This window comes from Belonocnema kinseyi, chromosome 5, assembly GCF_010883055.1.
Source record: "Belonocnema kinseyi isolate 2016_QV_RU_SX_M_011 chromosome 5, B_treatae_v1, whole genome shotgun sequence".
Lineage (NCBI taxonomy): Eukaryota > Metazoa > Arthropoda > Insecta > Hymenoptera > Cynipidae > Belonocnema > Belonocnema kinseyi.
Window position 1 is genome coordinate 4,374,994 of NC_046661.1, and position 17,949 is coordinate 4,392,942.

Here is a 17,949-nt window from a genome sequence, read left to right on the forward strand (position 1 = left end):
TGCATTCTTTTAAAATCCCTCCAAATTCTTTGAAATAATTTAAAGTCTCTTGATATTTTATAAAATCACTTGAAGTCTTTTAAAATCCTTCGAAGTATTTTTGATATATCTCTCTTTGATATGAGACTTTGTGAAATCACTTATTATCGAAAAGCATTATCACATAAGTCGCCGGCAATGGAGGTTATAACCTCAATTACGGCACATTATAATTTTTGGTAATGGATTATCTGATTGCAAGCTTTCCCAATCGCCAACAATAATGAAAAAAATGGCTTTTCTATTTTAAAAATAAAGCAATATATCACGATTTTCGACTTACTTTTGCCTAATTTGAATCAATTTAGTCAAGCTCCTATCTAAGCAATGCTTTGCAGTCCATCAGGAGGTAAAGCCTTATATATTTTGACGTTATCGATCGAGCGTGATGTAATATTAGAATAGTCAATTTTTAGTTTTTCGAATTCGTATGAATTAATTTTTTTTGCTAATGTACATGATATGATCGAGGGGTTGACAACTGTTGAAATATAATATACAAGCCTTTTTAAAAATTTTTAAATCTTCCAAAATCTTTAAACCCAGTTGTGAAATGATTTAAAAAATCTTTTGACATGTTTTGGAATATTTGAAATATTTGTGAACTCTTTTTAAATGTTTTACAAACCTCTTGAAATCTTTGTGAAATCTTTTAAATTCTTGTGGAATCATTGGAATCTTTGTCAAATATTCACAAATCTTTTAAATCTGTTGAAATCGTTGAAAAGCATTTTTAATCTTTCTTAAATCTTTAGAACCTTTGAAATCTTCGTGAAATATTGGGAAATATTTTTTCTAATGTGCTACAATCAAATTGGACGTTAAGGAAATGTATCAGCTTGTGCTTTCTATTTTTTAAAATGCATTATAATAATAATCTTTTGAAATATTTGTAAAATCCTTGAAATCTTTGTTAAATCATTGAAATCCTTGTGAAATCCTTATAACATCTATTGAAATCTTTCGAAATATCTTTGAAAAATTGTGAAGTATTATGAAATTTTTTGGAACAGGGAATTTTCGACGTATTTTCGATTGATCGTGAAAAGACCTTGAATTTAAAATCATCAGTCTGGTAGACACTCTCTTTTTATATTGAAGCCTGTATACAAATTGAAAAATATAAGAATGAAATACTAATTTAAAAAATGTATAAGTAGCTATGTGCGGAAAACTGACCCGAAAATATTTTCTGGCCCTGAATTCGAAAAAGTCCGCTGGGGATTTATTCTAGAAAATTTTATATTTTTATTCGGCCTTAATTAATTTGATATTCCAATTACGATCATTTAAATTCCTTGCAGTTTTAAAACCAGCAAAGGCGTTGGTTATTCTGCACATTTCGTAGGAAACTGTCTCGTGCTTACATCTATGAAAATGAAGGGCAAAGGACTGCAACACTGCGTCAAATACGAATTTCAACCACGGAAGGTAAGTTTTTTTTTTGCGTAATACGAAAAATAAAATAAAATTTAAATGGACCTAGGTTGAATTTTTAGATGTAAATTGTAAAATTAGCATTTTTAGTCGTGGAACTTTTCAAGAAACAGTAATTCTATTTTTAGTTTTTATTCGGTGGCTTCTGAATCGAAGTATCGTAGAGTTAAATTTGAATGGATAAATGAAATTTTTATTTCGCTGTTCTAGAATTTTAATTTAGATACGATATATTAGGTGACAGATCAATTTTGTTTAATTTTCTCACTGAAAAACAAAATATTCAAATGTATTTTCCGTACGAGATCAACTTAATGATAACACCAAAAAACGCTTATATCTCATGGAAAATCCATTTAAGCTGCTGCTTTTTGAATCATTATGCTAAAAAAATTGGCTAATTTCACCTCTGATACATGGCATGAATTGTAGGTACCGGAGTAAATATGGATCAACTTTTATGAACTATAATTGAGTGAATTTTTATTATTTTGTAATAAGACTTGCTGCACATCTCATGAGAAATTATCTTAGGATATGAAGTAAAATCCGATTAAGTAAAGATCTTTTTCGACGGAGTAATACCTCGATCCATATTTACCCTGGTGATCCATAATCACCCCGGTTGAAGTACCTATATAAGTTACAATTTTTCATCAAAGTTAGTATATTATTTTTCCTCACAATATTTAAACATGAATTTCTATTTGCTTATTTAAGTGGTACATGATTGCTGTGGTGTACATATACAACAGATGGACGAAGAGCGAAATCAAGTGTTTAGTTAATGGCCAACTAGCTTCTAGTACAGAAATGACGTGGTTCGTCTCAACGAACGATGTAAGTTGTAAACAAAAAATTTAGTCAAAGTAGACATGCTGATCTATCCTATCTAATCCTATCTGATTCTATGTGATTCTATCTGATTCTATATGATCGTATATTATCATTGCGGATTCTATCCAATCCTGACCAATGCTAACCTATCCTTTCCAATCCAATCATTGTCGATCCTACCCGATCCTTTCAAATCTGATCCGATTCGGACCAGCCCTGCTCTTTCATATCTTGTCGGGTTCAGTCCAATCCTATCCAATCTAAGCCTTTCTAATTCTATCCGATTCTCTCATATGTCATCCGATTATCACCTATCCGATCCTATCGTGTCTCATTTGATTCTTTTCGATAATCTCGTATGCGATACGATTCGTTTCTGTCCGATCCGATATTATTTTATCCGCCCCTATCGGATCCACTCCACACTGGTCCTATCCAATCCTATCTGATCCTTTCATACCCTATTGGATCTCATCTGTTTTAGTTTGGGCCCACTTCACCCTAAAAAACTCGATAATAGAGTACTAGAACTAGATATTTAATGAATCCAATTCAGAACCTTCACTTTTAATTCATCAGCCGTTCGACAAATGTTACATCGGTGCAACTCCAGAACTGGACGAGGAACGTGTTTTCTGTGGCCAGATGAGCGCAATTTATTGCTTCAGTGAAGCACTAACCACACATCAGATATGTGCGATGCATAGGCTAGGACCTGGATATAAGGTTTGCAATTTTTACTATACGATGCAGTTTATCAAAAACAAATTAATAAGTTACACAACTATGGTAAGTTACTTTTCATGTGAGTTTCCTTTTTTGTGAATGATTAAAAATTAACTAATGGAAAATGCCATCGGTTTTTTAAAACTTGAACTGCTAGTTACACATAAAAAGGAAAAAATTCCTCAGATATCTATTTGATCGCCAAAATTTTTTTCGAAGAGCTATCGTATTTTAAATTGTTTCGATTTTTAATATTTTCTATAAAGAAAAAGGGAATGAATGACACTTTTTAAATTAAATTAATTAAAACTACATTCACATTTATATGTGAAATTGTCGAGGGAATAGAAATTGTGTTGTCCCAGTCACTTTTAATAAATTCTTGTTACTTATACCATTTGATGTGTTTTAAATGCTTATAAACAAAATTTTTTAAAATTTAATAACTTAATATCGCTGTTTAGTTTTTTTCGTGTCTATTTTTTCAATATTATAAAGAGTCCTCTGAAAAAAAAATAATCATAATTTTGGGCTTTTGCGTAATTAATAAAATTATTTTTGTTTAATTTATAAACATATGATTTTTTATGTATAAATACTAACAGACGAAATTTAATGTTAACGTTAGAGGATGAAAACAGTGAAAAGTATGTTTTTACTTTTAAAAAAATGGACATTTATTCTTGCAATAAAACAGAACATGCCAGATAACTAAAATCACTAGGCAACGTAACAAAGGTACGAAACGTAGCTTGGGTCCAACAAATCCTTTGGTAAGCACGTCCGCTGGCACGTTTCCCATAGACATATACTTCACTTCCAGCCTGATTATCATTATAAATTAACATTGGTCCTTTGAATGGCATGCCGATTTAAATCATGTAGCGGCGAAGATAGAGAGATTCTTCTGCAGATTCTGTAAGTGCCATGTATTCTGCCTCTGTACTAGACAAGGCCACTGTTCGTTGCTTTTTGGCCTCCCAACTGACAGCTGCTCCAGCCAAAATGAAAGCATAGCCAGTATAAGAACGGCGATCATACGAACAGGAACCCCAATCTACATCGACATAGCCTTCAATTTCCTTTCCACTTTTCGAACACGTGATTCCGCTGTCTAAAGTTCCCTTTAAATAGCATAAAACCCTTTTGCCAGCTATCCAATGTTCTCTATTGTAACAGTTATTAAATTGGCTTAAGAAGTTTGCAGCGAATGTGATGTTAGGGCGTGTCCCTACAGCCAAGTACATAAGTGAACCTATCAATTCACGAAATGGATAGGAATCCATTTCCTTTTTGGAGTTTGATTCTGGTTTGCTGAGTTTCATGCTTGGATCCAGTGTAGTCATAACGGGCTTCGAATCCGCCACTCCAAGACGATCCAGAAGACTTTCTGTATATAGTTTCTGCGTCATTTGAAGTTTCTGGCCATTCCTGATGAACTCTATTCCTAAACAGCGGCTGATTTCGCCGAGGTCTGTCATTGAAAAAATGGCCATCAAGTCATGTTTCATTTTCAGCATCCATTCTTTATTGCTAGAAGCCATTAGCATGCCATCTACATAGACGACGATGATCAGCAGATGTTTCCCTGACTTAGCGATGTATACGCAAGGTTCAGATTTCAGAGGTTTCATTCCGCGGCTCTTCATTACTTCGTTCCAACGTTTTGTGCCAGTGGTGACCCGCTTGCTGCAATCCATAGAGAGGTCTTTTTATTTTAAAAACTTGACCATTAAAAATCATCAGGTAATTCCATGAAAACTTCTTCATCTAATGTTCCGTTTAGATAAGCGGTGGTTGGTGAACGATTAAGCCCTGTTCGACAGCCACAGTCATCACAGTTCTTATTGAGCTTATGCGGACGACAGGTGCGAAAATCTCGTTGAAGTCGATTCCGGGTCTTTGGGTGAATACTTTAGCCACGAGCCGAGCTTTTCTTCTTGCAAGCTCTCTGTTGACTACGTATTTCTTCCGAAGTACTATACGGCAACCAATCACGTTACGATCAGCTGAGCGATCATGCACCTCAAATGTATTATTTTCGACGAGGGAGCTAAATTTGTCCTGATTTGCTTTTTTCCATTTTTTTGAGTTTTCTTCAAATAACGCATCTTTAATGGAAATTTCAGCAGAAATTTCAGCGATCTCATCAGGATCATCCTCGTCGATTCTCTCGTTGATGGAGTGATATTCCTTTTTAGGTCTTCCTCTTTGCCCAGTCTTATTAATTTTCGGACATCCCGGGCCTCGAATAAGCAATCTTTGCCCCTCATCGACGAGAGGATTTGCAGGATTTTCTTGACTTCTTCCTGTGAATGAGCTGCAATTTCGAGCTGTAGAGGTCCAACTTCCCCTTCCATCTCTAGGCTTACAAGGTTGCTTCTCCTCTCTATTTCTATTTCAAGGTTAGGAGTGTTTGTAAGTCTTTTTGCCTCTTCTTTCAAAAATTTCTTTTTCATCCAAAAATCATTAGGGATGAATTCTTCGTCCTCTCCGATTTTTCCAAAATCTTCCAGGAACACCACGTCCCGTGAAGCTAGAATGTTCTTTTCGTTTGGCAACCAGATCCTTTGGCTTTCAGTTCTTCAGAATAACCTACAAAAATGCATTCCTTCGAGCGAGCATCGAACTTCCCCTTTCCGGGTACTTTGTTAAGAGTGAAAGCCTTGCAGTCGAAAGTCCTGAAATAGGATAAATTTGGTTTCTCACCTGTCCACATTACGAAAGGGATTCTGCCTTTGATTCTGCTAGATGGACATCGATATCGGATGTTTTTTGCAGTCGTAATTGCTTCTGTCCAGAATGAAGCTGGAAGATCTACTTGGATCAGCATACACCTTACCATTTTTAGCAGGGTACGATTTTTTCTTTCTGCCACTCCATTTTGTTGCGGTGTGTACGCAACGGTCAGCCTTCTTTTTATTCCGCAGGAATCTAGGTAGTCATAGAATTTCTTGTTGCAATATTCTGCTCCGTTGTCAGACTAAGTTCTTTATCGTCTGATAATTTTGAGTTTCGACTAGTGCTTTGTATTTTTGGAAAGCTGGTAGTACGTCGCTTTTGTGTTTTATAAAATGTACCTCTTCTCAATCAGTACAATCGTCGATAAATATGGCAAAATACCTTTGATCTTCCATTGAATCTTTTCTCATGGGATCGCAAGTATCAGTATGGACGATGTTCAGTGGCTCAGTGCTAGGAACAGATCCTTTCGGAAAGGAAGGGCTGGTTAATTTTCCCTTCAGACATGTCTCGCAGGTCGGCAGCCTGCCGTCTCGGTGAATCTTAATCCCTATTACTTCCTCTTCATCGATGAGTTTTTTTAAATCTCTCTCGTTGAAGTAACCCAACCTGTGATGCCACATTTCAGAATTTGATATATTTGATTCTGTTGTCGCTGCTGCAGTTTCCAGTTGTCCTTGAACATAGTATAGACCGTTTATTCTATCCGCGAATATTTTAGGATTTCAGTTGGGGTCAAATACTATTGCGTCCTTCCTTCGAAAAAGAACTTTGAACCCATTGTCTGTGATTTTTCCAAAAGACAATAAATCGGAACGTAAATCTCGTACGAATTTTATCTCCAGCTTTATTGATTTAGATGCATTATTTACGCATAATTTAATGTAGACTATACCTTTACCTTTTATTCCGGTTGATTCATTATTAGCAAGATTCGCGGAAGAGAAATTTGAAGCACACAGGTTCTGAAACTTTTCTGTGCAACCTCACATGTGTGAGGTGCATCCGCTATCCAAACAGCATGTTTGTTTACTCGTACAGGTATCCATCTTCAACGCTAACAGAGGAGACTGATCAGGTTATTTGGTGGTAACGAGGTAACACAGCTCTTCTGCTGTACTCACGTTCTGCTCTGCGTTTCGGCGTTTGAAGTAGTAATGCTTTGCCTGCGATAAGTGCCGCGAAATCAAAAAATGATGATTCAAACAAACCAGACAATCCAATGAAAGACATGGAGTGCCGTTATTGTCACAACAAAGGATACCTGATAAGAAATTGTCGAAAAAGGAAAACTTGAATCGTGGTGACAGTAACTACGTCAGTGCTCTTATTGACTGTACAGAAGAAAATCAGAAACCAGTGTCAAGTGATATGGGTGCTTGTGCTTTTCGAGAATTACAACGGGGGACAAATTGTCTCTCCTGCAATTTGATACGAAGGATGTGTAGTTCGCTGACAGTGACGCATCAAGGCACATTACTTTCAGACGTGAATGGTTTCCAGATTTTCAGAAAAGTGATAGAGAGAAAATTGCTCTAGGGGATGACGGAACACTTAAAGTTATGGGATGTGGTACTATCCCTACTAGAAGATTAGCAAACGGAAAGTGGATTGATGTTAATTTAGAAAATGTGTTGTTTGTGCTTAGCTTCAAAAGAAATCTATTCTAAATCGGTGTCAGTACTGACAGAAAACTCGATGTCCATTTATCTGGAGAATCAATTGAATTTTATAACAATGGGCAGCTAGTTGTTCAAGGATTAAAGCAAGAAAACAAAATATACCGAATGTTCGTCCGAACGGGTTCCCACTTCGAGGCTAATCTGGCGTCCTCGACCGGTCTTAAATTGTGGCACATCCGCTTGGGTCATTTAAACAAAAAGTCATTAAAGGAGATCAAAGAGAAAGGACTTGCCCTGGTAGTAAATTTTTCCGATACTGAAGACTTTTTTTGTGATGCATGCCAGCTAGGAAAAGCTTACCGCCTTCCAATCAAGAAGAATTCTCAACATAGGATAAAATTACCGCCAGATGAGTTCAATCGTAGTGATGTCTGTGGACCAATGACCACGGAATCTGTGGGTGAAGCCAGATAATTCGTGACGATCAAGGACGATGGATCAGGCATTCGGTGCGTGTACTTCATGCGCCACAAGTCTGACGTCGTTGAACGATTCAAAGAATATGAACGTATGATAGCGAACAAATTTGACCGAACAATGAAAAGATTGAAGATCGACAACGGAAAAGAATATCTCAATAACGACATGGGTCGGTATCTGAAGAGCAAGGGGATTCAACTAGACACAACAGCTTCGTACACCCCGCAGCAAAACGGCAGATCGGAACGAGACAATAGAACCATAGTTGAAAGTGCATGTTCGATGTTGCATAAAAGAGATTTGCCACTCTGACTGAGGCTGTGAACAATGCAGTTTACATTTTGAATCGAACTCCAACGACACAGGCACATGACTTAACTCCATATGAAGTCTGGATGGGAAAGAAACTCGACCTATCCCACGTTAGAACCTTTGGCTGTGAAGCACATGCTCACATTCCAAAAAATCTCTGAAAGAAGCTAGACAAAAAGGCTGAAAAACTACTTTTAGTCGGATACGAAGGAGAATCGTGTAATTACCGTTTATTCAACACAAAGACACGTCGTGTTGTTGTCAGAAGGGATGTAATATTCAACGAAACGGTGCTCTATTTACCAGAACGAATTTATTCTGAGACGTTTGAGCTGGAAATACCAGAAAACCTTAATCCAGTCGAAGGATAAAATTTGTTCCCAATCCCAATTTGTTCCAATTCCCAAACATCAGAATCCAGCAGGTGTGCCTCTCAACGTGGAAGATAAAGCGAACAGTGATAAAAATCATCAGTTTCAAAATCTATCTGATTAACTTCGTGATCGTTCTCAGATTTATCCACCTGATAGATACGAAGCAAACTTCGTCGATTTTCATGAACCTACGACGTATGCGGAAGCAGTAAATGGAGCAGACAGCAAAGCCTGAAAAAGGCTATTTCGTGGGATCTAAGTGGACCTTTAAGGTCAAACGTGATTCAACAGGTAACATCGAAAGGTTTAAAGCTCGATTGTGTTCTTCTCGCAATCGCAGTTGTGAATGATCTTGAGATATGACAGTTTGACGTGAAAACCGCTTTTTTAAATGGTGATCTTCCCGAAGAAGTTTACATGAAGATACCAGAATGAGTTCAAGCGGAAGGAAACAATATGGCCTGTAAGCTTTTGAAGGCCATTTACAGTCTGAAACAGGCTTCGCACTGCTGGAATCAGAAATTCAATGCGTTTCTGAAGCAGTTCAGTTTCGAAGTATCCAACGCTGATAAGTGTTAGTAGTTCAGATATGTTTGTAGGAATTCAGATACGTAGAAATCGAGAAAAAAAGAGCCTATTTATTTATCAAGAAGCTTATATAGAAAGAATCTTGTCTCGTTTTAATATCACAGAAGCGAAATCAATTATTGTCCCTGCGGATCCGCATATTAATTTACATCAGGGAAATGAATCTAACACTACAAATCCAGTAATTCCATATAGGGAAGCAGTAGGGTCACTGATGTTTTCGGCTATGATTAGCCGTCTCGATATCGCGTTTGCAGTAAACTCTGTAAGCAGTTACCCACACTGTTATGACGAAAGTCATTAGCAAGTAGTCAAGCATATATTTCGATATTCAAGAGACACGACTGACCTTGGTATACTTTATTCTAACAGTGGGAGCTTTCAGGAGGTCGTAGGCTACTCAGATTCTGATTTTGCCGGAGACATTGAGATCAACGACGGGGTATGTTTTCATATTTTCAAACGGACCAGCTATATGGTCATCTCAGCGGCAGAGTATGGTTACCTTAAGTACAACATAAGCTGAGTATGTAGCTGCTAGTATTGCAACCAAAGAAGCGATTTGGTTACAGAAATGACTAAATGACATCGGATGTGGATGTAATAACCCTACTATGCTACACATGGATAATCAAAGCGCGATCCGATTAGTGGAAAATCCGGAATTTCACAAAAGGACCAAACTCATCGATATCCGATTTCATTTCCTAAGAGAGAAATATGAAAATCGAGAAATCAAAATATCATATGTTTCGTCAGAACCACAGCTTGCTAATTTCCTAACTAAACTTATATCTAAGGACAGATTCAAAAGCCTACGTAAATCTATTGGACTTTTAAGTGCAGCGAAATTATTCAAAGAGTGGGAGTATTAGGTTTACATGCTTTTCATATCTATCGTTCGTGGTATGTTACACCGACGACATTCCGCACTTCTCCCCTCTACTCTTGCCTAGCAATGGCCAGCCTGGGCTTTTATATGAATGAGTCAAGCTCAAGCTGATCGCTCAGTTTGCTTGCGTTCTCTGTATCGCTCGGAGTATTTATATTCTTATTATCAAATATATCAATCGTGTTTTCCTCTCAAAATCAGTTACCTTCCTATTTTATTAAATACTTAATATACACCCGTAGCAAAAACTTTTATATTAAAATAAAAAAATTTGATGTACTCATCGTCTAAACTCTAAATGCGTTGTTAAACTCGCTTCCGCAAAGTGTTGCAACAAAAGTAAATTTTCCTAAGTGATTTAGTATAAATAATATTATTTAATCGAAGCGATTTTTTACTACTCGTGTTTGAAATTAAACTAATAATACTTTTGCCTTCAGCTACTAAATTCGACACACTATATTTATTGGCACTTTTAATAACGAAAAATTATGCTGCATAGTCTGTTCCTCTAGATCAATTGTAGTAACGCTAGTTGCTTGATTCAATTTACAGAATTTCAAAGCCGCGCGCGTAAAATCAATTCTCCACACATCTATTAGGGGGCGCCCATTGTTGGCAAGTACTCATTACGCTTTTCTGTGCGATCCAGCTCGCAAGTGCGTGGAAGGTGTTACTCATAAATTTCGGTTGAAATAAAGTGTTTCCAGATGAATTCCGGTAGCAGCGAAAACCCGAACCCTAATATATTGTATAAATCCCGCGAGCGTGATATTGCTATAGTGCTAAAGAAGTTAAAACATCTAAAAAATAGGATCAATGATACGGAGCATCGATAGAAGCATCATCAAAGGGATTATAAATGTCGCAACTCTAGTTCAAGGTGGGATCGGTACAACGGAGAGCGTTATCCAAATAGAGGTGCATCACGCTCAGGATCCCATTCACGGTCAAGTTATGATCAGTGAAAATCATCTAGAAATATAGATTTTTTAGTGTGTGTTAGAAATGGCGGAGAGCGTGACTCGCTAGAATTTTCTGGACGAGGTACGCGAAGTGAACGAATTGAATGACGGAGAACGTTACCCATATTCTTGGAGAGGTGCGTCACGTCATTATCTTCACGATTATCGCGATTATCCTTCGAATCCTAGTAAACGTTCTGCAAGAGGCGGTGGTTCTCAAGATGGCGACGATAACGAGTCGCGTGAAAGGCCTTGTAGGCGTTCCAGATCTAGATATATTTCTGTAGTCTAGTGAGGCATCTGACTGGGTCTTCTTCAGAAGAATCTATAAGCTCTAGTTCGCAATTGAAGTCAGTAGAATGAGTAAAGTCAAATGAGGACAAAACCCGTTCGATGGATAAAAATATTGAACCGAGACCAGAAACTGTTGACATACTTGGTAAAGTGTTAATTAAAAAATTTGGACCAGAAATCCATACGACGTTTTTGCAGAAATTGTTGAATATTTTAAAATATGGCATTCTTAAAGTGGATAACAGAGACCTTGATGAGAAATATCTGACGGCAGCTAACTTCACAATGCTCAAGGCCCCCAATTTCAACCGAGAGATTAAAGAGTTGGCAAAAGGCATTTCCCTTAAAAAGGATAGTTTTCATGTGGCTTTGCAGAATCTACTGAACGCTGGTATGAATGCGATTGCCTTATGCCTTGATGAATTACTGTCCCGAAAAGAGGTAGACACTGACTCCTCAATAAGCCGTCTAGGGGATTTGGAAAGAATATTAGCAGAACTGCACTACACTATGTCAATCACAAGGCGAACCACTATAATTGGTTTTATCGATTCACCTGACCCTTTTTCTGAAAATTGTGGTTATTGATCGTGCAGTGGATAATCAGTGGTACGGAGAAGTCTTCGGAACGCTTCGAAAAGGCTAAGGCGCTGAAAAAAACGAGTAAAGAACTCGCAAAAACAACCGAATCCGCTAATAGGGGACGGCAGTCTGACGTTAAAAGGAACGCATCAAAGTCTGATAATTTTTGAAAAACAGACCCTTAATTTAAACTGGAAAAACCCTCTCCGATGAGGAGGCTTTAGGGGGTTAAGGCCAAATCAGCATGGAGAGCGGAAGTACCCATCTCAATAACAACCCAAAAATTACCAGTCCCGTCGTTAAATAACGTCAGTAGACCAGCAGGTCGTTTAAGAGATTTTCATTGAAACTGGAAATATATTACGTCATATCATTTTATACTCCAATGTATATTAGGTTATGAAATTGCATTTGTTTTTATTCCTCAGCAGGAGCAAATACCAAAGGAACCTCCACTGTCTTTAGATGAGAGACTAAATTATAATAAATCTGTAAACGATTTAATTGAAAAAGGAGACATATTAGAATATACTTCTCTCAATGAACAGTTTATTTTCTTCTATTTTTTGATAGACAAACCTGATGGTCAGAAAGGTTCATTTGGAATTAAAAAAATTGTAATAAATTTATTGTAGCTCATCATTTTAAACTGGAAGACAGGAAAAATCTTAGCAATTTGTTATTTAAAAATGCCTATCTAGCCACTATTACTCTTAAAGATGCTTATTTCTTGATCCCACTAGCTAAAGTGTAATATGGGAGACAAGAAAAATGACTATTGAATTAACCAAACACAAAAGAAAAATAATTTTAGATTGGGCAACAGAAGTCAGTCAAAAATCCTATTGTAAAATTAGGGAATTAGCTCAATTTATTGGCACTTTAGTAGCAGCCTGACCCTCCGTTCAATATGGTAGCTTGTATACAAAAAACGTGGAACGAGAAAAATATCTAGCTTTACAGTCCGCTAGTGAAAATTTTGAAAAAGTATGGCACTGTCTTCTAGTATCTTAGGTGACATAAAGCGGTAGATCAAAAAAGTTATGACTATTAATAACCCTATTAGAACGTAACGTTATAAGCTTTAAATATTTTACTGATATGTGTTTAACAAGTCGGGGAGCAGTCTGTAATCGTGAGACAGCACATGGTTGGTGGAATTTAGTACAGCAAAAACGGCACATCAATTCGTTAGAATTTCTAGCTTCTTTCGATGGGCTCAAATGGTTTGCAAAAGATTTAGGTTCATGCGAATAACTCCATTGCAGACAATGAATACCGAAGACTGTTAAGTGAAACTGAATGGGAAATATCCTCCGAGGGATTCAGAGAAATTCAAAAAGCTTTCGGTTTTTTCCAAATTTATTTGTGTCCTTCAAATATTAATGTAAAATGTGTACGGTTTTATCCTGGAAGCAAGATCCAGAAACATTTGTTGTATATGCATTTACTTTGAACTGGGCTTGTTACAAATGTTATGCCTTTCCTTCGTTTTCTCTTATTTTGAGGTCTTTGCGCAAATTAATAGCTGCTAAGGCACATGTTCTAGTGCTTCTTTTCTGGCCAATTCAGCCTTGGTTCCAACACTTCAAATTACTTTTAGTGGATGATGCAATTTTTGCAGAGAAAACGAACTCTCCATGTTTATTGCATCCGGCTAAGAAGTTTTCAGTTTTTTGACTAAATTATCAGGGGGCATAATAACATACGGCACATTAAATAGTTATAGTTCAGCATTGCCACTAATTTTATTAGAGGATTTAGGCAATATGCACGATTAAAAATATTTTTTAAGGGGCTGTCAGTTTTAAAATCCCAAAATGTGAAATATTACGATATTTGGAACTCGCAGTCAGATTTAAGCTTTGTCTCGAAATTCTGGCCAAATGCGGAGCTTAGTTTGGAAAATGTAACTAAGAAACTGGCTATCATTATCGCATTAGCCACGGCACAGCGTGTTCAGTCACTTTCAAAGATTAAGATAGGAAACATTAAAATAAAAGATGATTCGGCTAGAATTATTATTATGGCGCCTCCTAATGGATGTATAGAGAATTGATTTTGCGTGCGCGGCTTTGAAATTCTGTGAGTTGGATCGAGTAACTAGCGTTACTACAATTGATCTATTTGATACAGACGTATTTGCATAACTTTGATTGAACTTTACTTCAGGTAAGTTCGCTTGATCGTACAACTGTTTTTTCATTCGTAAGTTGCTCGGTAGCACCTGAATCCACGATAAAAGACACATAATTATTGTTTTTGATGACATTTTCGTTTGGAAAACTCCTAATTTCATTTGAAACATGACGGCAACTAGTGTAGAAACCAGACTGTTCTTTGTTATCAGATAAACATTTGAAACAAGATACAGCTTCGACAGTATTTAATTCACACATACCTGAATTATTATCCTGATGATAAACTGCATAGTTAATTTTTGCAGTTTCACTCGTTTCAGTTCGAAGCTAATTTTTCTGATGATTCATGTTATCTTTCGTGTTCTTAAATTTTTCTTACAATACTGTCGTTCTGTTTATTAAACAATCGTTTACTGTCGTCGCAAATTTGTTTAAATGGCTGTGAAATGCGATTATTGCTATTCACTTTGGCCTGTAAGAAAAGCTTATTTTTGGCATGCAAACGATTGTCGATCTTACTGTGTGTGTTTTTTTTAATCATAACATTTACGTAGTCCTTGACCCTTTCGTGGACACTCGTTCTTCATATGACCTAGATAATCACATTCGTAGCATCTTTTGTTCACCCAATTCGGTTGGTGCTTTGTTTTAACCGGTTGAATGGTACGCTTTTTTCCAGTTTTCTTGACAAAACAGGTAGAAGCGAGTTATTTTGTAAAATACACAGGAATTCGTTTCTAGGGGTTTTCGAGGTCGCTCATTCCATTTTTATACTTAGTTTTTATCTAGTGACCGCCCATAGGAGTGAAAAATAAGGATTGGGGTAAAATTTTCAACAACGGAGGTAGATAATAAATACCATTTGCAGGTTACAAACTCGAATTATTTTACTCATTGAGGCTTAGTGACTAATATATTCCCATTTCAGTTACTGAAAATCTTCTGAATTTTCATATAGAGATGCAAAAAAACCCTATATACCAATTTTCAGGAACAACGCACAAATTATATTCAAAGTCGTAAGCCGCCGTACTGGATCTGCCATTTTAGAAAAATGATACATTGTTTGATAGTAGATTCGTTATCTGAGACTAAAGAACTCTTGTTTATCAATTTTCATTGAGCCACGATTAATTAAAACATGTACATAGCAAAGGGTTAGAAGTTTATTAAAAAATTACCATATACGACGCCATTTTGAGGCCGCCATTTCAAATTATTATTATTCTAATGCTTTACTCGGATGGATAACCCCAAAAAATGTTTGTACAAAATTTCAAAAGAATCGGTTGAAAATAAAGAAACTTGTTCAAATTTGTACATATATGATACATTACCAGAATTGGCACGACTTTTTTTTGTACATATATAATAAATTACCAGTCAGCCGGTTAACGAAAGAAGCAGAACCTATCCCAGTAGCACGGAACGTTCCCTGAGCGTGCAAAATGTCCGCCACTTGGGAACGTACCAGGAACATTCCACGGAAATGTTCAAAGAATAAATTATCGTTATTGCTATTATTATCAATGAATATGCGATAAACCGTAAGTGGTAGGTCAAAATTAATGTCAGCGTATGATATAGATAATATATCACAATGTAGTACATACGGTCCCCTCAGATCCCAGTGGAACGTTACTGGAAGGTTCCCAAACGGCAGAATTTTACATGCCCAGGGAATGTTCCGTGCTATGAGGGTATATTAGTGTTTTTTATAACTGAATTGTTATTTGTCCTTGTTTGAACATGATTAGCTTCAGCCTGAAGAATAAGCATTTTAAGTAAGTGATATGTTAGACCATTAGGAGTTTTATTTTTCGTTATAAATTCAACTGATTGAATCTCAGGCACTTGATTCATTATTGCGTTATACAAAGCATCGTGTTTCTCATCGTTTGATGAAAGAGTTGAAACCAAAATGTATTTATAATTATGAACTATTTCTTCAAAACGGTCTATGAATTCCGTTACAGATTTGCGATTTGCATTACATTGAATTGAACATATTTGTTTTCGAACGTTTACACTCGTTACATTTACTCCACATCGTTTAAATTCCTTTCATTTATATAACATTTCGACTGGAAATATGCAATTCAGAAGCTAAAAAGTTATAAAAATATTGAAATCGTACTTCCAGTTCTAATTAATAATCGTGCTTTGTGTTACTTCCCTTACCAAACGTTGAGCTTAGTTTCCATTAAATGTATCGAAACTGTACATGTTTATGTAAAATTGACCAGGAAATCGGAATTATATGTGACCGTCCGCGAAGAAAGTGACCTTACGCGCCAAAAATCGATTTTTAGGTTTTTACACCAATCGATAATTGTTGACTTGCTCTTTTATTTGCAAAAATCAGACATTTTTTAAGTTGATTACTTTTTTTGTTATTAAGCTGCAAGCATAGGCATGATAAACGTAGTCGGAGACCGAACGAGAGGCTTACGAAATCCAGCCCACTACGTACCACTACAGCTGTTATGCACTGTGTCAGTGAGCTCCACTAGCTCACGGATATGAGCGCCTAAAGATTTAGTGGTAAGTGGTGGTGGTGCTTTTCGTTGACGCCTCCCCAACTACTCAAATGCCTGCTTGCGGACTCGGCTACGATCACCCGAACTGTAAAATTCAGCTTTGGCGCGTAAGGTCCCTTTCTTCGCGGACGGTCACATAAAGTCTCAATCACTTTCAGTGAAGTCTTCTTGTTTTAAAAATTTTTTCCAAAATCTTATTTATCCACCTTCGATTTTTTGTGTATTAATTTCTTACTCCAAAGAGTTCTTTTTTTTTAACATTAAAAACAGGGGGCGTTTGCATAATTTATCAAATAATTTTTAAACATTATTTTTATTCAATTTTTCAGGGAAAATATTGAGTGCTAAAAAAGTATGAAATATGTTTTGTTATTTTTTGAGCTTATTAAGGACTTAAAACGAGTAACATGTCTCTTTAAATAATATTATACAGGGTGTATACGCTGGGGCTTACCAAGAAGTATGCAACCTGGCATACACGCCCATAAGAATAGTATTGGCGTGTAAGGCGGGTTGCATACCTTTTGGTAAGCCTCTGCGTGTGCGCCCTGTATTTCTTGACTCACGTTTATAACTTACATTTACTATTTAATTTATAATCATTTTCTACGTATCCTTCGTTTAATAATGTTTTTGTGGATATCTCTGCAAATTACTTATATTAAAGCATAATTTGGTAAGGTTCCAAATTTTATAAGACGATAACTCTTCGAAAACAATTTATCTAATTAAAATACCTCAGATGCATTTGTATTTTTATCCGTGTAAAAAGTCATGTAAGTTTTTCAAAAGTTGGTGAGATGAGTGTTTTTCTTTTGTGAATCCAGAATTGAATTCCCCTAATGTTACAATTTTTGTCATTTCCTGACAGAGTCAATTCCGGTTTGACAACGAATGTTATCTGAACCTGCCCGACAATCACAAAAGGGTGAGTCAAGAGCTGGAACTCTCGAGCATGAAGGACCAATGTATGCGGCCTGTAAGCATTTTGATTTCGTTTTTCCTTTTGTTTTATCACATTACTTGCACTCTAGGATGATAAAAATTTTTTTTCAATTGGCAGCCCGAAAAAGTATTCTTTTTTTCGTGGAAAAATGACACCTGATTTTCGGAAGAATTTTATATATATAATTTTGTTTTTTAATTTGCGGCAACTTTCAGTAATGTATTTCAACCAAAACAGTAAACTGTACCCGCGCTAAAGTAAAAATACACAAACAGAGATTATTTTAGTAAAATGAAAATTTTATTTAAAAAAATGACATGGGGACCGCTAAATACAGTCTGTCAAGTTAAAGCGTGGGTGGCTTTACTCGCAGTTGGTAAGGTGTATCGACATGATTTTGGTGTCAAAATATTAAGAAGAGCTCCCTCTTTC

At 36.4% G+C, this 17,949-nt stretch overlaps 1 protein-coding gene across 1 annotated transcript in view; it reads left to right on the forward strand.

Annotated features, from left to right (window-relative positions):
- LOC117172865 (neurobeachin-like) overlaps window positions 1–17,949 on the forward strand; it is an 825,867-nt gene that overhangs the window by 576,265 nt on the left and 231,653 nt on the right. The window contains exons 7-10 of the mRNA XM_033361129.1: window positions 1,344–1,470; window positions 2,197–2,316; window positions 2,893–3,039; window positions 17,443–17,550. Of these exons, the coding sequence (XP_033217020.1) occupies window positions 1,344–1,470; window positions 2,197–2,316; window positions 2,893–3,039; window positions 17,443–17,550 (502 nt within the window). The remainder of the gene's footprint in view (window positions 1–1,343; window positions 1,471–2,196; window positions 2,317–2,892; window positions 3,040–17,442; window positions 17,551–17,949) is intronic.